Genomic DNA, 23,527 nt, shown 5'->3' on the forward strand with positions numbered 1-23,527 from the left:
CAGTCACGGACATATGTATAAGCATTTGAAAATAATCCCAGGCATCACAATCACATGATCAGTGTGATGTTTGGCAGAAAGATGTTAGTCGAAAATTGCACAAGACACACAAGATAAGATGCTCTCCAGAGGCTACTGCATTATTATGATATATATATAATGGCTAAAGGTCAACCACCATTGTAGTTTAGGGTATGGCAACACCATTGTAGTTTAATTCAAGGCAACAATGTGTGATTTCAATGCGACTTACTTGACTTAAAAGCCCTTAACCTTAGTCAGAGCATAGGCCATTTGACTCTTCCTTGTCTTCTCCACCTGCTTCCACATGTAACCACCTCTCCTGACACTGTATCTCTTTGTCAACTGTTTCTTGGCATCCCTGGTCTTCTTCCTCCTTTGGGATTCCATATCAGGTTTTCTAAAAGTATGGCCTATCCATCCCCACTTCCTCTCTGATTTTTATATTAATAGGTTGTTGATTGGAAGCTCCCAAAGATCTTCATTTCTGACTTTATCCGTTCATACAACTATTGTCCAGAGTTATCCTTATACATTTGTTTATAAAAGTCTGCAATTTGTTGGTGATGCGTTTGGTTGCCTCTGTGTTTCTGACCCATACAGTAATACATTAGTGCATTATTACATTCGTATTAAAAATTCTTATTTTGTAGAGACTGATGTCTTGATTTCAAAATTTTCTTCAGGACTTGAAAGGCTTTATGGGCTTATCAAATATTGTCCTTACCTCTGTTTATGTCTACTTATGTCAATACTATCAAGATTTTTTTTTCTCCTTTGTTTATTGGTGCCAATCAATAAAAGTTCTGTCTTAGAATCATTTAATTTTAGTTCACTCCCCACTGGTATAAACCTTCCTGAGTCCCAGGTTCACTCCCCGCTGCTGCTTACTTCCCATAACTTTGTCAGATTTCGTAAAAAGTAATACCCCCCTGATATTGCTTTTTTACTAAACCCACCGGAACCCATAGTCTCAGGCTCACTCCCCACTGGTGTACACCTCCTTGCTGCCTATCCTCTTTCCATAGTCCCAGGTTCAAACTGCAACTATAAGAAAAAAATAAATCTTGATAGTGTTGACATAGGAGACTCACTCAAATTTGAAGATAGAGCAAACTGCAACTATAAGAAATCTTGGCTCATTCTTTGATTTTGATGCTTCAATGCAGAATCACTTAACAAAAACCTGCCAATCTTGCTTTCATCATTTAAGAAATATTGGCAAAATTCGACATTTTCTTGATGAGAGCACTACACAAATTATTGTTCATGCTTTGGTAACCGGCAGGTATGACGACTGTAATTCATTGCTTTTAGGTGTGTTGGCCAAAATGATAACGTTTGCAAAATATTCAAAACAGAGCCACAAAACTCATTAAAAAACCCATTGGTTTTTACTAAACCCGCCGGAACCCATAGTCTCAGGTTCACTCCCCACTGGTGTACACCTCCTTGCTGCCTATCCTCTTTCCCTAGTCCCTACAAAAGAAATTCTATATAATCTCCATTGGTTGCCAATTAGGGAAAGGATTGTTTTTAAACCTTGTAATATTGTTCATAAATGCATAAATAATCAAGCTCCCGTGTACCTCATGAATTTATGTCAACATTTTAATCCAATAAGGCCACTAAGGTCATCTGAAGACTCTCTCTTAATCATCCCAAGAACCAGATTATCCCTCAGTAACCACTTCCCATAACTTTTGACGATTTCGGTAGGTTTCGAAATAGAGAAGTCCCCTACTTGAATCATTGTCCACTGGTCCACCTCTCATAGTCACAGATTCATTCCCCATTGGTGCCCACCTCAGTGTCAGGTTCATTCTCCTCTGTTACCCATATCCCATAGTCCGGTTTCAATTCCCACTGACATCCTCTTCTCATAGTCCTAGGTTCACTTATCACTGGTGTACACCTCCCTGAGTCCCAGGTTCACTCCCAACTGCTGCCTACTTCCCATAATTTTGTTGGATTTCGTTGGGTTTCTGCGAGTTTCAACGGGTTTCGTAAATAAGTAATACCCCATGGTATTGCTTTTCTACGAAACCCAGAGTCCCATGTTCACTCCCCACTGGTGTACACTTCCCTGAGTATTAGGTTCACTCCCCACTGTTGCCTACTTCCCATAACTTTGTTGGATATTGTCGGGTTTCAGCGGCTTTCGTAAAAAAATAATACCTCCCTGGTGTTGCTTTTTATACGAATCCCACCTAAACTCAGTCTCAGGTTCACTCCCCACTGGTGTACACCTCCTTGAGTCCCAGGTTCACTCCCCACTGCTGTCTACTTCCCATAATTTTATCGAATATTGTCAGGTTTCGGCGGGTTTCGTAAAAAAGAAACACCTCCTCCTCCCATAGTCCCAGGTTCACTCCCCACTGGTGTGCACTTCCCTGAGTCCCCGGTTCACTCCCCACTGCTGCCTACTTCCCATAACTTTGTCGTGTTTCGGAAAAAAGAAACACCGTACTTAAGTGCCCAGAATTGCAAAGTGACTGTTGAGTTGGTGAAACATTTTTTGATGCCTGAATAGGATCAAATTTTGTTTGTGTTGAGCAGTCATTCAATTCAACTGAATCCCTGCCAAAATGCATTTACCAGAAGAACTGAATTTCTCTTTCTGTAGTAGAGTAGAATCCTACGCTGGTTCACCACCTGATAATTCAATCTGATCAGCATGTCTGCACAGTGTTCCTTCAGTTGACTTTACTTTGTATGAGGCAGGGCCTGTATATTTGGTAATTTGCCCTGGTGCCCATTTCTCTTCTCTACTAGCGGGTGGTTGGATGGGAGCATCACCCTTGAATCATATACCTATGATGTTCGCATGGGTGTACGATCCGATAGTGATGTCATTTCTTCTTCTCTTTACTAGCCTATCCTGCTTCTTTGGTTTGTGATTGTATTTTTGACAGGGGATATTTTTTTTCTGTAAATCTTCTGCCTGTTTGTTCTTGGTTATTTATAATTTAGCTTATGATATCTTTAGGTTATGATTTTGATTTACATTTGTACTATTTTTGTTGGATTGCTTGTTTTTTTGTTTCAGCGGTCTCTCATATAACCTCAATTGTGTTGGAAGAGACCTAAAGCAACAAACAAACAAACAAAATCTTCTCTACTAAAGTATCTTACATAGAAATTATCATTCACTTTTATCTCTCTTTCCATTGACCTTATCATGATTCATTTTCTGAGATTGTTGATGCCGTGATTATTGATATATGAACTGCAAGGAGAGTAAGATCAAAGTTTTGAATTTTTTACCACACAACAGTCGTAATATGGGGAGTGATTCAATATTTGAGAAGAATTTATCGCCCATCTTAATCGTAGCAGATGTGAAAAACCCACAGCTTTCTCAGCCACATTTGCACCTGGATGACAGGGTGATGTAGTCTATGCCATTGGCATAACTCTTTCAGTGGCACAATACCTAGAGATTATAAGTCAGGTTTTTAAACACAGAGATAATTCTGATGAAAGATTGTCCTGTCTCCAATCATCAAGAGATAAGAGTGCAAATTATAAAAGAATTGCTTAAGGTTGATTTAGCATGTGTAATTAGCAAATCCTACTTGTCTTTGATGCATCTGAGTATCACAATTGTAATGTTTAACTAATTCAAATCTAGATTGAAGGACTGAATATGTCTAGTGATGAATCTGACAATGACGAGGAGACAGAAGACAACTTTTCACTCATTGTAGGTTATGAACAAGTCCTCTTAATCAAACAGGATAGTTAATTTAAAGTAGATAACGGTAATGGATACGACACACATAATCTAGAGGATCAACTAAATAAAAAATTATTTTTTTTTCCTTTGAGTGATTAATTTCAATATAAAATTAAGAAAGTGACAAAACTATTTTAAAAAAAGGAAAAGCTGACAGAAAGAAGCATGTGGTGAAAAAAAAAAAGCAAACAAAAATGTTTGTGCAGCTGATGATAGCAAAATGCAGAGCTCATGTTCTCAATCAATAATTGCAATTTCAGTTAAAACAATTTTAGAGTATTTTTATAACGTAACACTACATCTCAATATCTGGTCTCTACAGTAATTGTATGTTTAAGAAATTATGAATTATGAAATAACATTATCATAACATTATTTTATGATTTCTGGCAAAAGGTCACTTCAAATGATGTATTTTATCCAAAAAAGCTGTAATAATTTATATCTCTTTGATTCTTTGTTTTTCCTTTTATGATGTCTCATTTTTAGGCATCTGATTTGTGGAAAGACACTGGCTCAGTTATTATGGTGGTTAGACGACCAGGATGATCTTTGTGTCGGGAGGTACGTCTATGTGTATGCAAATAATGCAATGTTTGTGTAATTTGTACCCTAGGCACAGTTTTTAAATATTTGAACTTTGGATTAATGATTAAATCAATCACAAATAATCATTTTTGTTTTTTTTTCATCCAATACCATTTGATATCCCTGAATGGCGTGAACTTTTATTTAGTATTCAGTCTTAGAGTTTATTCTATTGGATACACTTAATATGTGGGCAGGGAGGCACTTACTGTGTCTTCTATCCCCCTATGTCTGTTTTCCTACTTGCTTTCTGTCTTTGTCTTGGAATGAGATTACTTGGTTTTGTCCTGTCCCTGGCCGGATACCTTGGCTGAGAAGGAGACAGTCAAATATATAGTTAGTTTTGGGAGATGATATTTTTTTCTTTGTAAATCATCTCTCTGTTATGTACTGTTATTTAGTTTTATTCTTAACAGATGGTTTGTAAACATTTGAGTGTATTCCTCTTAGTGGGGGCTTGTGCTGGTGTCTGGGTGAGACTTTTAGGTTATTTCAAACTAAGTACACTGATAGTGTGCTCTTGGAATCTACATCTGTTCCCTATTTGAACCTTTTCCCCTTTTCTTACTTTTTCCTCAAGTCCTTTTAATTGTACATCTTGAATGTTTTTACTATCCAATTTTCTTCCTTTTTACGGGCGCTGATATGACCTAAATGTGTTGCAAGCGCTGTAAAACCCTTAAAAACAAAAACACTTAATATGTGATGAGCTTAAGATTAATGCAGGAGTAAAAATTAGATATGGTTTCCATATTTCCCAAACTGAAAAAAGGATCACTTAGTGTGATGAGCGCGCTAATCAACAGACTGAGAAAGGCTGGCTGACATATCAAAGCTCATCAACTGACTGTAGCAATGACTATCCCGCACAAATCTTTGGGCCTCTTTTTCGCTCACGAAGTGCCCAAATTCGCGGCAAAATATGGGACGAAGCCGTTTCGTATATGCTATTTTAAAAAATTAATTACGACGCTGTTTATCGATGAATATGACTGAAAGTTGGCACACAGTTAGAGAAAAGGTCATTTTAGATTATGTCAAGCGACAAAACTCGTGCGATTACCGGAAGATCGTTAAAAATAGATTTTTGCTCTTTGGAGTAAAATATTACTAAAACTACCAAGCGTGGAGGTTTTGTCGCTGACAAGGTAATACATGAACATTTCTTCTTTTTGGTTGTAAAATTTCATATGAATATGACGAGTACTTTTTCCGTATTTTACAAAACACCATCCCTAGTTTCAACCTTTTCATCCACTTATTACGCAAGATACAACCAAAGATCGAAAAAAATGGCAGAAAAAGCGTCCCATATTTTCGCGTTTTTTTCCTCTTTGCGGGTCATCCAAATAAATGACACCTTTGAAACTGCATAACTTGTTTATTTATGAATGGATTTTCAAAATTCAAAAACATTTTTAATCAGTGGAGATAGAGCTTTGATATTAGACAAACATTTTCTCAAAAAGAGAAAAAAACATTTTCATAGTCATTGCTACTGACTGATAAAACAAGCATGTTATTAAGACAGTCAATTGTAAATGATAAATGTTTAGCAGACATGCCAAATCCAAAAGAAAATTAATTGTTGAGATTAAACAATGAGATTAGTTCATCTCCCTTGACAATGAAGAGAGACGTCACATGACTCCCATTTGTGACAGATTTTAAATGGCTGCCTAATATTAATCAGTGAGAGCGGACTCATGCTTGTTGACAAATCATATATGAACGTAAATGTGTGAACTTATTTTCTCTTTATTTATACTATTTTTATGTGAATGGCATTTGTATAGTGCCTTACCCCGATTTCATTAGGCTCTAGGCACTTTACATTCTTAGAAAATAAAGAAATACAATAAAAAATGAAAATATAGCAATTTCAAGTACTGACAGCAATAGACATTACAGTTTACACACATGATAGGAAAACTTCCATTTACAAAAATTCAATTCAGATTTGAAAGCCGATAATTAGTCAGCTCTTCTAATATTCTGGGGGAGACTGTTGCAAAAATTCAAACGATTGGTCACCAATTTTGTGGGATGTTTCAGGCTGAGAAATAGATGACAAGACTTTTTACTTTGGTGGCAGACTGAACAACAGTAGTTTTGAAATTAATCGTTGGAGTATCAATTTGTTTAAGTATGCTGAGCCAAGCATTATTTAAATTCTCTGTTTTATCATATTCAACATTAATTTGTTATGATTAATCCAATTCTTTATTTCAATAATGCAACATTCAATCCTATTTATCAATTTGCTTAAATCAGTACCATGTACATAATCATAAGTTTGAGAATCATCTGCATAAAAATTATAGGAGAGTCCAAATGCACTTATAACAGGTGAAAAAGGCATGTACATTAAAAAATAATAAACCAGATGGAGTAGAAAGAATTCATGGAAAAGCAATAGAAAGGAAAGCATTCTCAATTACCAACAATACCAACAATAAAAGACATATTTTATACCATGAATTTAGTCTTTTACCATCTGGGAGAAGGTTTTGTCAGATTAAATGTAGAACTAACAAGTATAAATCAACGTTCGTTCCATCAGCAATAAACATTTTAAATATTTCATATGGTACAGAAAAACCAAGGATTGATTCGTTGACTGATTAACTAATTAATTTATTTAATGTAAGATTAACTGACCAATTGATAATGATGATAATTTTTGGTGTCGAATTGCCACAATCGTAACAAATTGAAAACGAAATGAATATGTTTATGTTGTGTATATCGCACGTGTGAAAGAAAGAGAGAGAGAGAGGAGAGAGAGAGAGAGAGAGAGAGAGAGAGAGAGAGAGAGAGAGAGAGAGAGAGAGAGAGAGAGAGAGAGAAAATAAGTAGGAGTGAAATATCTGTTCAATGTTACAGTTATCGTTTAACGTAATAAGTGTAACTAAATGACAAATTGCCATATTTATGGACAATAAAGATCTATTATTTCTATTATTATTATTATTATTATAAACAGGACTGAGCTCTGGGGTACCCCAAAATTTAGTATATGGCGGTCTGATTTGACATCATCCACAATGACAAACTCTCTGACCAACAAAATATGTTTAAAACCACTCTAGATAGGTTCTAGTAATCCCAAAAGTTATCTCAAGTCGGGCCAACAAAGTGGCATGGTCGATGGTGTCAAATGCTTTAGACAAATCTAGTAGGCATAAGATATTCTTTTCATTAGAGTCAGCATTCTTGATCAAATCGTTGTGGACCTTTAAGAGTGTTGTTTCTGTGCTGTAGCCTGCTCTATAAGCTGATTGAAAAGGCTGTTGAAGATCATTGACATCAAGATGGTTCAGTAATTGATGAAGGACAACCTTTTCAAGCAACTTAAAGAGAAAGGTTGATAATTTTTTAATTCATTCCGGTCTAATGATGGCTTTTTAAGCAAAGATTGAATGAAGGCGTTTTTTAAATAAGATGGAACATTACTACTGGAGAGTGAAAGATTAATTACTTTAGTTATTGATGGAACAAATGCGTTTCAGGGCTGAGAATCTTCCGCCTAAATGGTGGTTTATCTCCGCCCATCACCATCACAATTCCCCTTTATCAAATTTTTCTATGAATAAAAAAGACCAACCACAACCACTACATCAACATACCTACCACCATTACAATTACAACCGCCACCACATATTCATTCCTACCACCATCACTACTACTACATCTACCTCTACATCATCATCCCTACCACCACTACTCCTACTACCTTCACATCATCAGTGTCCCTACCACAATTACTAAAACCACCACGACATCATCATCCCGACCACAAATACTACAAAAAAACACCACATCATCATCCCTACTTCCACCACTACTACATCATCATCCCTATCACCACTACTACTACAACCACCACCCCAACTACCACCACCACATCATCATCCCTACCACCACTACTACTACACCTACCACCACTATTACAACCACCACCACATCATCCTCCCTACGACAAATAATACCAAAACCACCACATCATCATCCCTTCCATCACTACTATTACAACTTCCACCATATCATCATCCCTACCACAACTACTACTATCACCATCACATCATCCCTACCATCACTACTACTACAACCACCACCACATCATCATCCCTATCACAACTACTACAACCACCACCACTTCATCATCCCTACCACCACTACTACAACAATCACCACGTCATCATCCCTACCACCACCACCACTACTACTACAACCACCACCACCTCATCATCCCTCCCACCACCACATTATCATCTCTACCACCACTACTACAACAACCACCACATCATCATCCCTACCACCACTACTACTACAACTACCACCACTACCACTACTACAACCACCACCACTTAAACATCCTTACTATCACCTCCACCACATCATCCCTACCACCACTTCTACTACAACTACCACGACTACTACTACAACCACCACCACTTCAACATCCCTACCACCACCACTTTACAACCACCACATCTTCATCCCCACCACCACTACTTCTACAACCACCACATCATCGTCCCTACCACGACTACCACTACTACCACTGCATCATCATCCCTACCACCACTGTTACAACCACCACAACATTACATTACCGTCCCTATTACTACAACTACCACCACACCACCATCCCTACAATGAACACTACTAAAACCGCCACAACATCCTACTATCATGAGTACTACAACTACCACCACAACATCGTCTCTACCACTAGTACAACTATTACCCACATCATTCCAACAAATCATATGAGTATTTTTTTTAAAGTGAAAAATGGGGGTGAGTGGTGGCTTTGACATTGTTTAATCACATAATGTAATATAATATAATGAACTTATATAGCGCCTAGTTCCAATTTGGAATTGCTCACTGGCGCTTTACATCAACACATCATGTATGATATACAAATATAGAACTGGCATGTTAAAACCACACAAATTCGATGATAACATAATATATTATAATAAAATACATACTAAGAGTCCAAATTATATGCCCTACAGAAAAGCTCAGTTTTTAACCGTTTTCTAAAGATAAGTGGATTTTCACTATTTTTAGTTTCAATATTGATGGAGTTCCACAGTCGGGGGGCATGGTGGTCAAAGGATTTCTCATGAAAAACTAACGATTTGGGGGTTCCCTTAGGATATTTAAATTAGCAGATCTTAAATTTCGACTGGGTTCATAAAGGTGGATACGTTCCTGAAGGTAAACAGGAGCGGAATTGTTTAAGCAATTGAAAACATGGGTGAGTATTTTTAATTCAATCCTAAACTTTACAGGTAGCCAGTGTAGGTCCTCCAAAATCGGTGTTATATGCTCGCGCTTTTTAGATAACGTTACCAATCAAGCTGCTTTGTTCTGTATCTTTTGGAGTCGATTAATGACATTATTATCACAACCATAGAGCAAGCTATTGCAATAATCAAGGCGGGTAAGAATCAAAGAGACCACAAGAAGTTTAGTAGTATCAATATCAAGAAGCCTTCTAATAGCACCAATAGATCTAAGGTAAAGATTGCAGGATCTAGTTACATTAGTGACATGGGCAGACATGTTTAATTTGGTATCGAATAAAACTCCTAAGTTTCTCACAGGTTCTTTAGTGATGGGAATTACACAATCAGAAAGATTCAGGTTAAGCGTGGAAAGGTCCACGAGGCCCCGTCTTGTAATTTGCAACACCTCTGTTTATTTTCATTTAACCTGAGTTTGTTGCAACACATCCAGTCACTAATCTCAGAGATACAATTTTCTATATCCGTTATAACATTGAGATGATTTTCGATATTAATGGGAAACAGTAATTGGGTGTCGTCTGCGTAAAAATGGTACTTAATAAAATATTTTGAGATGATGTCACCTAATGGTCTGATATAGAGGGTGAATAAAGAGGGTCCCAGAACTGAACCCTGTGGTACACCAAAAGATAGGGGACAAGGAGAAGAGAAGTCATGTCGATTTACAGACACTGATTGAATTCTATCAGAGAGGTAAGAAGAAAACCAGTCAAGGACAGTACCCCCCAAATCCGTATAGTTTCTTAAGTCTGTCAATTAAAAGAGTATGGTCTATTGTGTCAAAAGCAGCACTAAGGTCGAGTAGTATGATAATAACATCATCATTTTTCCGACATAAATGATTTATGATATCATTATGGATTTTAATAAGAGCAGTTTCAGTGCTGTGAAAGGAGCGATAAGCAGACTGAAATTTAGAGAACAAATTGTGTTCATTCAAAAACGTGTTAAGCCTAAAAGCAACAATTTTCTCAATTAGTTTAGACATGAGGGTGAGATTCGAGACTGGTCGATAATTATTTGGGTCTTCTTTGTCAAGGCTAGATTTCTTTAATATGGGAGTGACAATAGCATGTTTAAGATTATTAGATACCTCACCAATAAACAAACTAGCATTTACAATATGAGTAAGAACGGGAACCAAAATATTAGCACAAGAAAGAACAAGCCATGAAGGAATGGGATCTATTGGGCTGGTTGTTTTGGAGCATTGTCTCAGCGCAGACAGTACGTCTGTTTCAGTGGCGGGTTCAAATTCGTCGAATGCTGCTCCGGCTGGAAGTGCATTAGTTTCATTTATTTGTGCTTTCATTATCTCTTCTTTGTCCAAATTATTCCGAATACCTGATATTTTATCTCTAAAGTGTAGAGAGAAACTATTTGCGGTAGCAATAGGGTCCTCGAAATTATTTGAAGGATGATCCTTCATCAGTTTGTTCAGGGTGGCGAACAGTTCACGTGAGTTTCGTTTGGCACTTGTTATATTATTTTGAATGTATGTTTTTTTACATGATAGAATTAATTTGTTCCGTTTGTGTTTTAGTCTTAGATAAATTTGATTATGAATTTCTAATTTGGATCGACGCCAAATCCGTTCAGCAGATCTGAGTTGATGTTTTAGTGTTTGTAACTCGTTGCAATACCACTCGGTGTTTGGTCGAAGAATAATTTCTTTCGTGACCAATGGACACAGCTCATCGAACACAGTTTTCAGTGAATTATTATATGTGTTTACCATATCGTGAACATTATCACAACTCTTAACAGAGGCGAGTAAATCCAAAGACCTGATGGATTCTTGAAATGTTTCTTTATTTCGCATGGATGGGTCATGGTGTCATTCTATAACTAGATATATCTTGATTATACTTTCAACTTTTGAAATTGATCCGAGTGATGTAGGAAATTGCTGCGAGAAACATTTTGCATTGCAGTAATTTTTAATGAAATTCAAATTTATGGTTTATTGTCGCATGGATGGGTCATGATCTACACTCTAAATTATTACCTCCTTTTTTGTGACCAGTCATTCTCTCCCCTGGTGTTTACACATGCAGAAATAAGTTTTGTGGTAATGGATCAAGTTCGCAAATTTTAATTGGTGCTTTTATTATAAGATTTTAAAATAAATTCTTTATTTACCACTCTAAAATTGTAAAGTCTAGTGCCTGAATAGGAATCTATGTTATTATATTTATCTCAAATTGAAAGTGTTTGATTTCTTTTAATCTCCTGATAATAATAAATTATTGGATCGTCACAAAAGGGTTCACACACATCTAGATAGATTCTAAGTTCTTAATAGATTATATCTGTTTATTTTTTTTTAAATTTTAAATGATACAAAATGCATATTACAAATTCTTGTCATAAGCTCCAAAAACACTTAATTTTTTTTAGAAGGGCTTCGTGATAAAAATCATAGTACATTTCTGAATGTAGGGTTGCAGCAGTTTATAGGGATGTTTGAACTAATCTAACCACCTCTCCAGAAGACAATAGAGAATAAAATTTGGTGGCGGCGATGGCTCGAACCCGCGACCTTACTGGTACGACAACTCCGCCTGGCTGGGGAGAGCGTGACTCTACCGTATGAGCTATCCACAATCCCAAAAAAGATCGTATCTAACCCTAGTCTTATTAGAGCCTTCTCTCCTTGACTTCTTGAGGTCATGAGTTCAACACACACAAATGCCGCGAAGGCAGCCAGCATTTAAGCTTAATAGCCAATATTCTCAACAGAAACATGTAACATAGAAATGATTGAGATATTGAGTATGCTCCTGTATTTGGGGTGAACTTTTAATTCAGAAAAGTGAGCGTAGCTGGCACTTATGTTGATAACAACACTATTTTCCGTTACCATCCTTCTCTTTCACCATTCCCCTATAACACTACCACCATCCTCATCATACTCCAATATATATTTTTTTTCCTTTAACAAGCTATAAGATGGATAACCCTCATCAGAAAGACAGTGGTCGTGTTCTCAGATTGTGTTTTCTCTCTCTCTCTGTATCTCTCTCTCTCTCTCTCTCTCTCTCTCTCTCTCTCTCTCTCTCTCTCTCTCTCTCTCTCTCTCTCTCTCTCTCTCTCTCTCTCTCTCTCTCTCTCTCTCGATAGAAAAAGCTTTTTTAATTTGATGTTTTTGATGCAAGTGATCAACATAATTTAGAGGAGAATTTATCATTTTACTTGATTCTTTGATAGGTTTATTTATCTTTGATTTTTATCTAACCCCACATCCACCATTCCACACTGAATGTCAAATGTAATTTCACTCATAATGAGGGAGTTGTACATTTGCAGATGGTCTTTTTGCTGACATCAAAGGATCTTAATTTTCTCAGAATATACATTCTTCGTGTTAGTTTAGTGTCAATATGATAATGATGTTTGAAATTTCAAATTGTGACTAAGCGTTATGCCCAAGTATTTAAAATCATCTACAATTTCTACATCAACATTTCCTATTTTAACAGGTTTCATTTGTCTTTATTTTCTGTTGTTGGTAAAAATTTGTTCTTTAGTTTTTGAGGTATTTATTTCAAGAAAATTGTTCTGGTACCGATCAGCAAATTTATTTACTTGATTAAAATATTTGGTTTCAGATACTTTTACTGTTATGAGAACTAGTATGGCTGTGTCTTCAGCATATTTATTTACCTGGCAGTTTTCAAATGAAGCTCTACAATCATTAGTGTATAGTATGTAGGGAATTGAGGAGCTTATACAGCCCTGAGGACAGCATTTGAGAGGTGTTTCATACCTGAGACATGGTCATTCATCTTTACCCATTGTGGTCTCTGTGTTAAACTCCTGAACCAACCAATCAGGTAGTCTGGAATATCCATGGCACTTAGTTTCATCAGCAGCATGGTAGTATTCGTCACGTTAAAAGCTGATGAGAAGTCTACAAACAGAATCCTTGCCACGTTAGTTGACTTCTTGTCGAGATGTTTCCCCACTCCATCCATTACAGTTAGTAGTGTATATTCCACGCTGAGTGAATGCTGAAGCGAATTGGTATTGATCCAGCATTTTCGAGTCATATACTGTCTGGAGAAGCTCGCATTTTATAATTTTCTAAGCATTTCATCACAGTTGATGCCAGGGAAAACGGTCGGTAGTCGTTGAGCGCCACCGGTCAGCACTTCTTCGGTATTGGCACAATCTGGGACGTTTTCCACATCACTGGTACGGACTGTTCGTCGATGGAACGTTGGAATATTTGTGTGAAAAGCACTGTCAGTTGGTTGTGGGAGTATTTCAAAATGAAACTGTGTATGTTGTCTGGACCAGGTGCTTTCCGTTCCTTACTACATTTAAATAATTCTGCCACAAATGTTTCTTCTAGTTCTGTGGTGGCTTTCCATTGATTTTTGAAGTTAATTCCGTCTCAATTGTTGGTAGACACGTGTCGAAGCGGCAGTAAAAGGTGTTGAGTTCGTCAACATCTATATTTGCATTCCCAGATGGGAGTCAGGTTTTCTTTGGTCCTGCCCCTTACATTTCACGACTCATTTCCCACACTTCCATGGAATTTCCCGATTTTAGTTTTTGTTCCATTTTTCGTTTTCTTGTTTAATTATGATTTTTGGTTCTTTCTCAGTAGCATGTGTTTTTGTTCTGTCGCAGCTGATGTATGCGATCTTCTTTTCATTTACAGTCTTTTTAACACTTGACTCAACACAGAATGTTATATAGCTTGTCACGATGTCAGTCCATACATGAATCGTTCCATTTAGTGGCATTAATGTATCCCACATGGTACATTCTAAGCAAGCATTGAGACAGTCGATTGCATCTTGCGAACACATGTTTTGATGTTTAATGATTGGTTTTCCTTTTTTCAATTTGGACACAAATGTTGGTATCAGGTGTATTATGTTGTGGTCGGAGTTGGAGATCGGTTGTTTACAGATTGATGTGTAGGCGTCTTTTATGTTACAGTGACACAGGTTAAGTGTGTTGTAATGATGAGTCTTGCAGGTGACAAACTGATTGAGTCTGGAGATTGTGTGTTGGCAATGGTTGAAATCACCAATAATTATTAAGGGGCTGTCCAGGTATCTGAGTAGCAGTCGTGACGTGTGTTCTTCCAGTGTTTGTTTTGCTTCGTCACCATTTAAGCTCGGGGGAATGTTAACAACACGATACTAAATTCACGTGGTAAGTAGCGTGGGCGAAGTGACAATGATAGAAAGTCTATATTAGGTGTTTTTTTCACGATGTTGACAGTTTTCCACCATCTTTCATTTATGTAAAGGCATACTCCGCCGCCTTTGCCTTTCCCTGTTGTGGGGTCTCTGTCACTTCTAAATTACGTCGTGGCACAAGACCGAAGGGCTAGAGCTCAGGTGGTCGCTGGTTCAGATAAGTAAGTCCCTTCTAAAAAGGTTAAAATTGTCCAGATTAACACTGGCATCAGTGTCTAATGATGACAACCATGTTTCTGTTAAACAGATGACAAACACATTTCTGTTGTCAGTGTCGAATCTAATGAGAGCAGTGAGTGGGTCAGTTTTGTTATTGATTGACCGCACATTTGATAGGATGATGATGGTGGTCTATGTCCCCGTCTCTTCAATCGTTGTCTAATTCCTCCCGTTTGCCCCGTTGTCTTTTCCATTTTAGACTATTTGTACTTTCTTCATACATACATTGTACAATGGTTGGCAATTTGGCATCGCGGAAAATTGCCATTTGAAATCCAAAATTTGGCTAAATTTTACAACAAAAAGAAGAAAAAAACTTTTTTGCCACAAAAACAAAAATTTTGCCACAATTTGTCATAGAATTTGCCAAATTTTCCAAATTTAGTTAACTATTCATATTCAGATTAAGATTCAGACAACTTTATTTATTCCCCGAGGCCAATTGAATACTACATTGATCTAAAGATGCAAATAAAAAGTCATTGAGGTGCAAATGAGAAAGAAAAATGATTAAAGACATCAACCTTATATCAAAACAAGAGTACCTAAACCTGCAAAGAGAAGCAAGTAAACTTTGCGCTAAATAGCGGATTTTGCGGCTGCATATTTGCCATTGTGGCCCTGAAAAGCCACGATGACAGGGCAATGGGGATGTTTTTAGTGGTCACAGTTGTAGGAGCTGAAATCTAGTATACACATACCTGCTGCCATGTTGTTGTTTTGTTGTTTCAAGTTGTTAACATGAAGCCAGTTCAACATTTTTAAAAATCAGAAACAATAGCACATAAAACCAAATTTTGTTAATGACACATAATCCTGGCACGAAAAGAGACAAAAGATTATAAATCCAAATAAGAAACAACTAATAAAGAAATAAAGAAAGTAACAGAGAGCAGTGTAACCATGTGTCGCTACTGAGCACCCCCGCCATCTTTCCATCTTCCACTATTCCTGATGTCGTATTTGTATTATTATTATTATTATTATTATTATTATTATTATTATTATTATTATTATTATTATTATTATTATTATTATTATTATTATTAGTTTTAGTTGTAGGAGGAGGAGTAGTAGTAGTAATAGTAGTAGCAGTAGTGGTGGTTGTGGTGATATTGGTTGTTATAGAAGTGATAGTAGTAGTTGTGATAACGATGGTGATAGTTGTAATAGCAACAGCATTATTAGGACATGATCCATGGCACCACAGTCTGATTTCTATAGCATGAAAATATTGCTTGCTACTCTGTGGATAAAATGTTCATCTGTCACATGGTACCTTAAGCAGATCTAAGATATACCCAGTTGCTAAACTTGTTGAACAAAAAGGACTGAAAATGTTACAACTGGAGCTAAAGTTATTCGTGCCATAGTTTGATGCACAAGTGATTCAAATAATTAAACTTTAATGAGGCCTGTGTATCAGTTATGTTTTTCATTTTTGAGTAATGAGAAATGAGTATATTATTATTATTATTATTATTATTATTATTATATTATTATTATTATTATTATATATTATTAATATTATATTATTATTATTATTATTATTATTATTATATTATTATTATTATTATGATTATTATTATTATTATTATTATTATTATTATTATTATTATTATTATTATTAATTATTATCTAACTATCCCAACTTTGATAGAACCAGAGTTGTCTACTCATCAGTACGACCATCTGAGCTAGCTTTTTTGTGTGATTTTCTCACTATGCAAATACTTAGTGTTAATACAGATTCTTACATCATCAAACCAACACAAACTGTTTTCCATTACAACAATTAACAATGCACTCCCAGAACTGTTTTGTTAATAGATTTAGGCGCTTTACAAATGAACTTTATTATTATGACCATCATAAGCATTACCATTATTATAATTATTATTTCTATTACTTTCATCATTAGTATCATTGTGATCATCATCATCATCATCATAAAGTTGAAGCTTCTATTCCATATTATTATTATTATTCAACCAACGACATTTGCATTATTTTACCACTATCACTTCTGCACGAAACATACCTATTCAGTTGCTTACGATAGTCATGAAAAGGACTAAGTAGGTCCATCAGCTACAGTTATAACACGAGGTAGGTTTGACATACTCGCTTGAAAGCTTGAGACCAATCTTGTAAGTTGTATATATGGAAATTGTTCTTGATATAGGATTGGTCTAATCAAAACAATATAGTTAAAATGACTTTCCAAATGGCTGGTGACATCTTGAAGCTTGCAACATATTGCACACAGAGATAGAAACTCAGAGCAGGTATAGTTATACTATACTGTGAATAGAGCATATTTATAAATGTATGTGTGTTTTTTGTTCTTTTTCAGGAGGCCAAGGACCTGTCCTCCCTCAAACCTCAGCTCAATGCCCATGGTGTGCCTCTGTATGCCGTAGTACATGAGCCCTTGGGTGTTGCTCAGTTTCAACCATTTTTTGATGGACAGATTTTCTTAGATAGAGAAGTAAGTTTTTAAGTTGATTATCATCTCCATTAATTCTTCCCGTAAGTAATCTGACATGAAAGAAATTTTCTGCAAATATTTGACCAAAGAACAATGCTGAGACCTTAAAGAATTTGGTAATTCACCCCCTACTTGACCAAAATAGACAGAGTAGACCATGATATAATCCAATCCACAATGATTGGTTTCCTCAACTAGTTCCTGGGTTTTATTCCCACTCACTGCAGGTTTTTATTTTTTTTTTTTTCTGGCACTTCTCTACTCTATTTACTTCTTATCATCATAAATACAAATGCTTACTTCATTTATGTTCTTGGAGCATACTCCACATCTTTATATATTTGCATGGGTGTGTTGTTTCAATAGCTTAATTCCACAGAGTCATGCTGACCATAGACTAAGTAGTCGGGGAAAAAGGACCCATCTTATTTAATTATTTTGAAGCTACCATCTTTATGGGATAATGGCTCTTTTTCTTCTTTGTTTTCTTCTTCTTCTTCTTCTTCTTCTTCTTCTTCTTCTTCTTCTTCTTCTTCTTCTTCTTCTTCTTCTTCTTCTTCTTCTTCTTCTTCTTCTCTTCTTCTTCTTCTTCTTCTTCTTCTTCTTCTTCTTCTTCTTCTTCTTCTTCTTCTTCTTCTTCTTCTTCTTCTTCTTCTTCTTCTTCTTCTTCTTCTTTCTTCTTCTTCTTCTTCTTCTTCTTCTTCTTCTCTTCTTCTTCTTCTTCTTCTTCTTCTTCTTCTTCTTCTTCTTCTTCTTCTTCTTCTTCTTCTTCTTCTTCTTCTTCTTCTTCTTCTTCTTCTTCTTCTTCTTCTTTATATTCTTCTTTCTTCTCTTGTCCTCTTTCTTCTTCTTCTTGATTTTTTTTCTTGATAATTTGGTAATCCTCTATTTAATAGCCTACTTCGCATCATAACCCACTGCTCTCATGTAACATAATTTTTACCAACTAATAAATTTTTAAAACCTCTATTATCCTGCCTCTTTAGCTAATAATCCTATTTTATGAAGCGGTGATAAATGTAGTTTTAACTCGTTTTGCATGCAATGAATATCATCAAATTTAAAACTTAATTCATAGACATGCATCTCAATGTCAATAACAAAATCAGACATCCTTCAAATGTAAAAACCATAATTCATTCATACAAATTGTTTTGTAGGCCCACGAGGAAACCTTCCAATGTTTGTCAGAGCATTTTTAAACAACAGATCCTTTCAGGTCAAAGCGGGATCCACCTTTTCTGATCCGTTTGATCAGGAAGAGGGAGTTCCAGGGTAGCATTCTGTCTCCCATTCTGTTTGAGATTAAAATAAACTCAATAGTGAATGCAATGAGACAGAATGTTGACTGTTCCATATATATTGATGACTTTCTTGTATGCTATCGAAGTAAATCGAGTATGGACACCATTGAGAGACAGTTACAACTCCAACTAAACTAACTGTCGGAGTGGGCAAATCTCAATGGCTTCTCCTTCTCCCCATCAAAAACTGTAGCTGTCCACTTCTGCCGAAAACGCACCTGCATCAGACAGCCTGACCTTTATCTCAACAATTCCAAAATTGAGGTAAAGGACAAAGCCCAATTCCTGGGTTTGATGATCTTTGATAGGAAACTAAATTTCCTTGCCCATATCAAAGATCTCAGATTGTGATACATGAAAGCAATGAGAATAATGAGAGTTCTGTCGAGCATGGAATGGGGTTCGGACACTAACACTCTTCTAAAGATATACCACACCCTTATACGATCAAAATTGGACTACGCATCTTTCATATACGGCTCTGCAAAACCATCCTACTTAGGCATGCTGGACCCAATTCATCATCAGGGATGGCACTCGGGGCTTTCCGCACTTCTCCAGTGGCAAGCCTTTATGCTGAGGCAGATGAGCCACCTCTCCATCTCAGGAGGAAAAAACTGGCTCTCCAGTATGTGACTAAGGTCACATCGCTGCACGACAACCCAGCACACAAACATGTACACTACACGGATAGGACACTAGAAGAAAAATTTCGACTCCGGATTGGACATACTGCCCTCACTCACTGTTTCCTTCTGGAGAGGGGTGAAAAACCCCTCTGCAGAAGATGTAACTGTGACCTCACAGTTCAACATATTTTAATTGAATGTACAGAGTTAGAACAAATAAGGTCACAACATTATGAAAATAGGGACTTGATGTCTCTGTTCCAGTCGGTCGATCCGCTTACAACTTTAAAGTATCTGCAGGAATGTGAACTCCTGCAGAAATTGTAAATAGATATTTTAAAACATGTAACTATTATGATTTTATAAAAATTTTATTACAACAGTACACGATTGAGCAGCTATGGCCCCTCAAGGCCGATGAAAATTGATAAAAGACAGAAACGGGTGCTTAAATGACCTAAATAGTGTCAAAAGCGCCGTTAAACACCTAAAAACAAAAACATAGGAAAACCAGATAAATTCCCATCAACTGATGCAAGGTGTGCTAATTTAGTGTAAATGTACTCAGTTCGAGATAAGGTCAGAAAAATTAAAGAACACCCTCAGTAACGAATGGGAGCAGGCACCGGAATAAGAAAAAGATGAAATTGTCCCAACTATTCGGAGCCTCTTGTGGTGTCTTGTAACAGATCTGACCAGTAATCAGAAGGTTAATACCGAGTCGAGGCAGACAAATTTTTTGGGATGTTTTATTTTTCTTGTATTTTTATTTCTTGCATGGTCTGGCACCTTTCATACACACTTGTTCAGATCTTTTTCTTACCCCAGTGCCTGCTCCCTAGTTTCTCAATTTGATATTTTCAAAACATAAGGGTGGAGCAACTCAAATGTTTTCGTTCTCATCCTCCTGTGTTCAATGTTTGTGTAGTGCAATGCAAGTGAGGGTCCGCCATTCCACCATTGTTTCTAAAATTCAAAAACATTGTTAATGATGAGAAAAGAAGAAAAAAATGGTGGTGGGGGGAGTTAAAAAAATATTTTTAATGATTGCCAAAAGTGAAGAAAGTAGGAAAATTTATTGCACTCCTTTCCCATTCCATTTCCTACCTAACACATGTGACAGCTGTTTCAGAATAGTCTTATATTTGTTTGGTGACAAAGTTGGTGGTAATTTTGATAAGGAATTACACTCGAGCACGGAAATCTCAAACACGCAAAAATCGAAATCACTGAAATCTCAAACTCTGTAAATTCCCAGTTTTATTCCCTCTATTTCGTTAGTATTGGCAACATGAATATCTCGAAAACTTTCTGGGACCAACACAGAAATCTCGAACAAACTGGACATTCCCTTGCGGTTCGTTGAATTTTTTTTTTTTCAAATTGTTTGTGTTGAATGGAAATGAAAGGTGCCATCGCTGTCCCCGTAGCGCTAAGTGTGTGCGTGTGTATGGCATATATTATGTGTGGGTGTGTGTGTGTGTGTGTGTGCATGCTGAACTGAGAGGGAATTGCGAAGCATGTTTGACCAGCGTCTTACACCCCTGCACACCACCCATGACTTCATTGTTACCTCACTTTAGGTTACTTAATCTGAGGGCCAGTACCATCGCAAAATAACCAGTATCGCAGGGACAGGAGACTTGGCAGTGATTGCCTTAGGCAGTATCAAAAAGATACAAACAATTAGGGGTGGGGAAGGTTGGGTGAGAGCAATGCCCTGCCTCTCTCATGAGCCTGCTATGGGTAAGAGGGTGTTAACTGAGGAGTATAGCTATCAGAGAGGGCAGTTGTGATAGTGATAGTAATCGTAGTGATTTTAGTTTTAGGTACGTGCTGAGTGTGTAATCCACAATGTGATATGCTGGCTTTGTGTTTTTATCAAGCACAAGCAGTGGGAATTGTCATTCCATTTCTGTAATTGAACTAGACAAGACGCACTAAACGCAACACCAGTGAAAACTCTCTTAATAATTTTATCAAGACCACCCACATTTACCTCCCTCATATTCTTCCTTATATCCTCTGTAAAATACTCAACACGGAAAACTCGAAAAGACGGAAATCTTGAACAAATAGGCCCAGTCCCGACTAGTTTGAGATTTCCGTGCTCGAGGGTATCTATTCGTAAGAAATTCCTATTTTTTGAGCCTCTCATTCCACTTTTAGAATGTGAAGGGTTGGCAGGCCTGTGTTCATTGAGTGGTCTGATTCTATTCTTAGTTATTATGGGGATTACCTTTCTATTGATTATAATACAGTGGAATTTCAGTTAACAGTGATGGTGGGACCAGCTTTAAATCCTTGTTATAACTGAGCCCTGTTGTTAAAGTCGAATTTCAATGGAAATAACCCAAATTCTCTCTCTCTCTCTCTCTCTCTCTCTCTCTCTCTCTCTCTCTCTCTCTCTCTCTCTCTCTCTCTCTCTCTCTCTCTCTCTCTCTCTCTCTCTCTTCCCCCCCCCCCACACACACACACTCACAAGAGTATTCATGGACTAGCTTACAGTTACCTTTGGCTGCCTCCCATAGTGGGCAGGGAGGTACAATCTGTGTCTTCTATCCCCCTATGTCTGTTTTCCAACATGCTTTCTGTCTTTGTCTTGGAATTAGATTACTTGGTTTTGTCCTGGCCCTGGCCGGATATCCTGGTTGAGAGGGAGACAGTCAAATGTCAAGTTAGTTTTGGGGGATGATATTTTTTTCCTTGTAAATCATCTCTCTGTTATGCACCATATTATGTTTTTGTATAGATATTATATATGATTTGTAAACATTAAAGTGTATTCCTCTTAGTGCTTGTGTCTGGATGAGACTTTTAGGTGATCTCAAACTAAGTACTTTGACGGTGTGCTCTTGGAATCTACATCTGTTTCCTATTTGAACCAATTCCCCTTTGTCTCACCTTTTCTTTTGTGCTTTAATTGTAATTCTAGAACTTTTTACTATCCCATTTTCTTCCTTTTTACTGGTGCTGATATGACCTTAATGTGTTGCAAGCGCCGTAAAACCCTTAATAACTAACTAACTAACTAACCTTTGGCTGCAGGCTTATCTGAACATAATATGGACTAACAGGTTCCCGTTCCCATTTAATATCCTAACCTGTTATACATGGGTAGATGATAATAATAATAATAATTATAATAATAGATCTTTATTGTCCATAAATATGGCAATTTGTCATTTAGTTACACTTGTTATAACGTTAAACGATAACTGTAACATTGAACAGATATTTCACTCCTACTTATTTTCTCTCTCTCTCTCATTCTCTCTCTCTCCTCTCTCCTCTCTCTCTCTCTCTCTCTCTCTCTCTCTCTCTCTCTCTCTCTCTCTCTCTCTCTCTCTTCCTCTTCCTCTCTTTCTTTCACACGTGCGATATACACAACATAAACATATTCATTTCGTTTTCAATTTGTTACGATTGTGGCAATTCGACACCAAAAATTATCATCATTATCAATTGGTCAGTTAATCTTACATTAAATAGATTAATCAGTTAATCAGTCAACGAATCAATCCTTGGTTTTTCTGTACTATATGAAATATTCAAAATTTTTATTGCTGATGGAACGAACGTTGATTTATACTTGTTAGTTCTACATTTAATCTGACAAAACCTTCTCCCAGATGGTAAAAGACTAAATTCATGGTATAAAACATGTTTTTTAATGTTGGTAATTGAGAATGCTTTCCTTTCTATTGCTTTTCCATGAATTCTTTCTACTCCATCAAGAGGATGGTTTATTATTTTTGATGCCTCTTTGATAGATTTTGCAATTTTTGATTTATCTTTAAGTCGGCATCCTCCAAACCATATGGTGCAGCCAAACGCAATTACACTTTTAATCAATGAGTCATAAACTCTTAACATAGTTTTCTTCCTTACTTGAAATGTTCTCAATTTCCTTCGGATGTATAATCTTTGGGCAACTTTCTTAGATATTATATTAATATGTTGAGAGAAATTGAGGGAACTATCAATGGT

At 36.6% G+C, this 23,527-nt stretch overlaps 1 protein-coding gene and 1 long non-coding RNA gene across 8 annotated transcripts in view; one reads left to right on the forward strand and one right to left on the reverse strand.

Moving 5' to 3' along the window:
- The window catches only part of LOC144972623 (peroxiredoxin-like 2A), a 51,631-nt gene that overhangs the window by 14,112 nt on the left and 13,992 nt on the right, over window positions 1–23,527 (forward strand). For all 7 annotated transcript variants that reach the window (XM_078914072.1, XM_078914078.1, XM_078914076.1 and 4 more), the window contains exons 3-4: window positions 4,250–4,324; window positions 17,470–17,604. In XM_078914072.1, coding sequence (XP_078770198.1) covers window positions 4,250–4,324; window positions 17,470–17,604 — 210 coding nt within the window. The remainder of the gene's footprint in view (window positions 1–4,249; window positions 4,325–17,469; window positions 17,605–23,527) is intronic.
- The window catches only part of LOC144972626 (uncharacterized), a 71,040-nt gene that overhangs the window by 6,986 nt on the left and 40,527 nt on the right, over window positions 1–23,527 (reverse strand). Inside the window, exon 2 of the long non-coding RNA XR_013645386.1 lies at window positions 22,050–22,184. This is a non-coding gene — a long non-coding RNA (uncharacterized LOC144972626). The remainder of the gene's footprint in view (window positions 1–22,049; window positions 22,185–23,527) is intronic.

The sequence above is a fragment of the Berghia stephanieae genome, chromosome 5, assembly GCF_034508935.2.
Source record: "Berghia stephanieae isolate SIO BIC M18660-M18661 chromosome 5, UCSD_Bste_1.3, whole genome shotgun sequence".
In the NCBI taxonomy this organism is placed as follows: domain Eukaryota; kingdom Metazoa; phylum Mollusca; class Gastropoda; order Nudibranchia; family Aeolidiidae; genus Berghia; species Berghia stephanieae.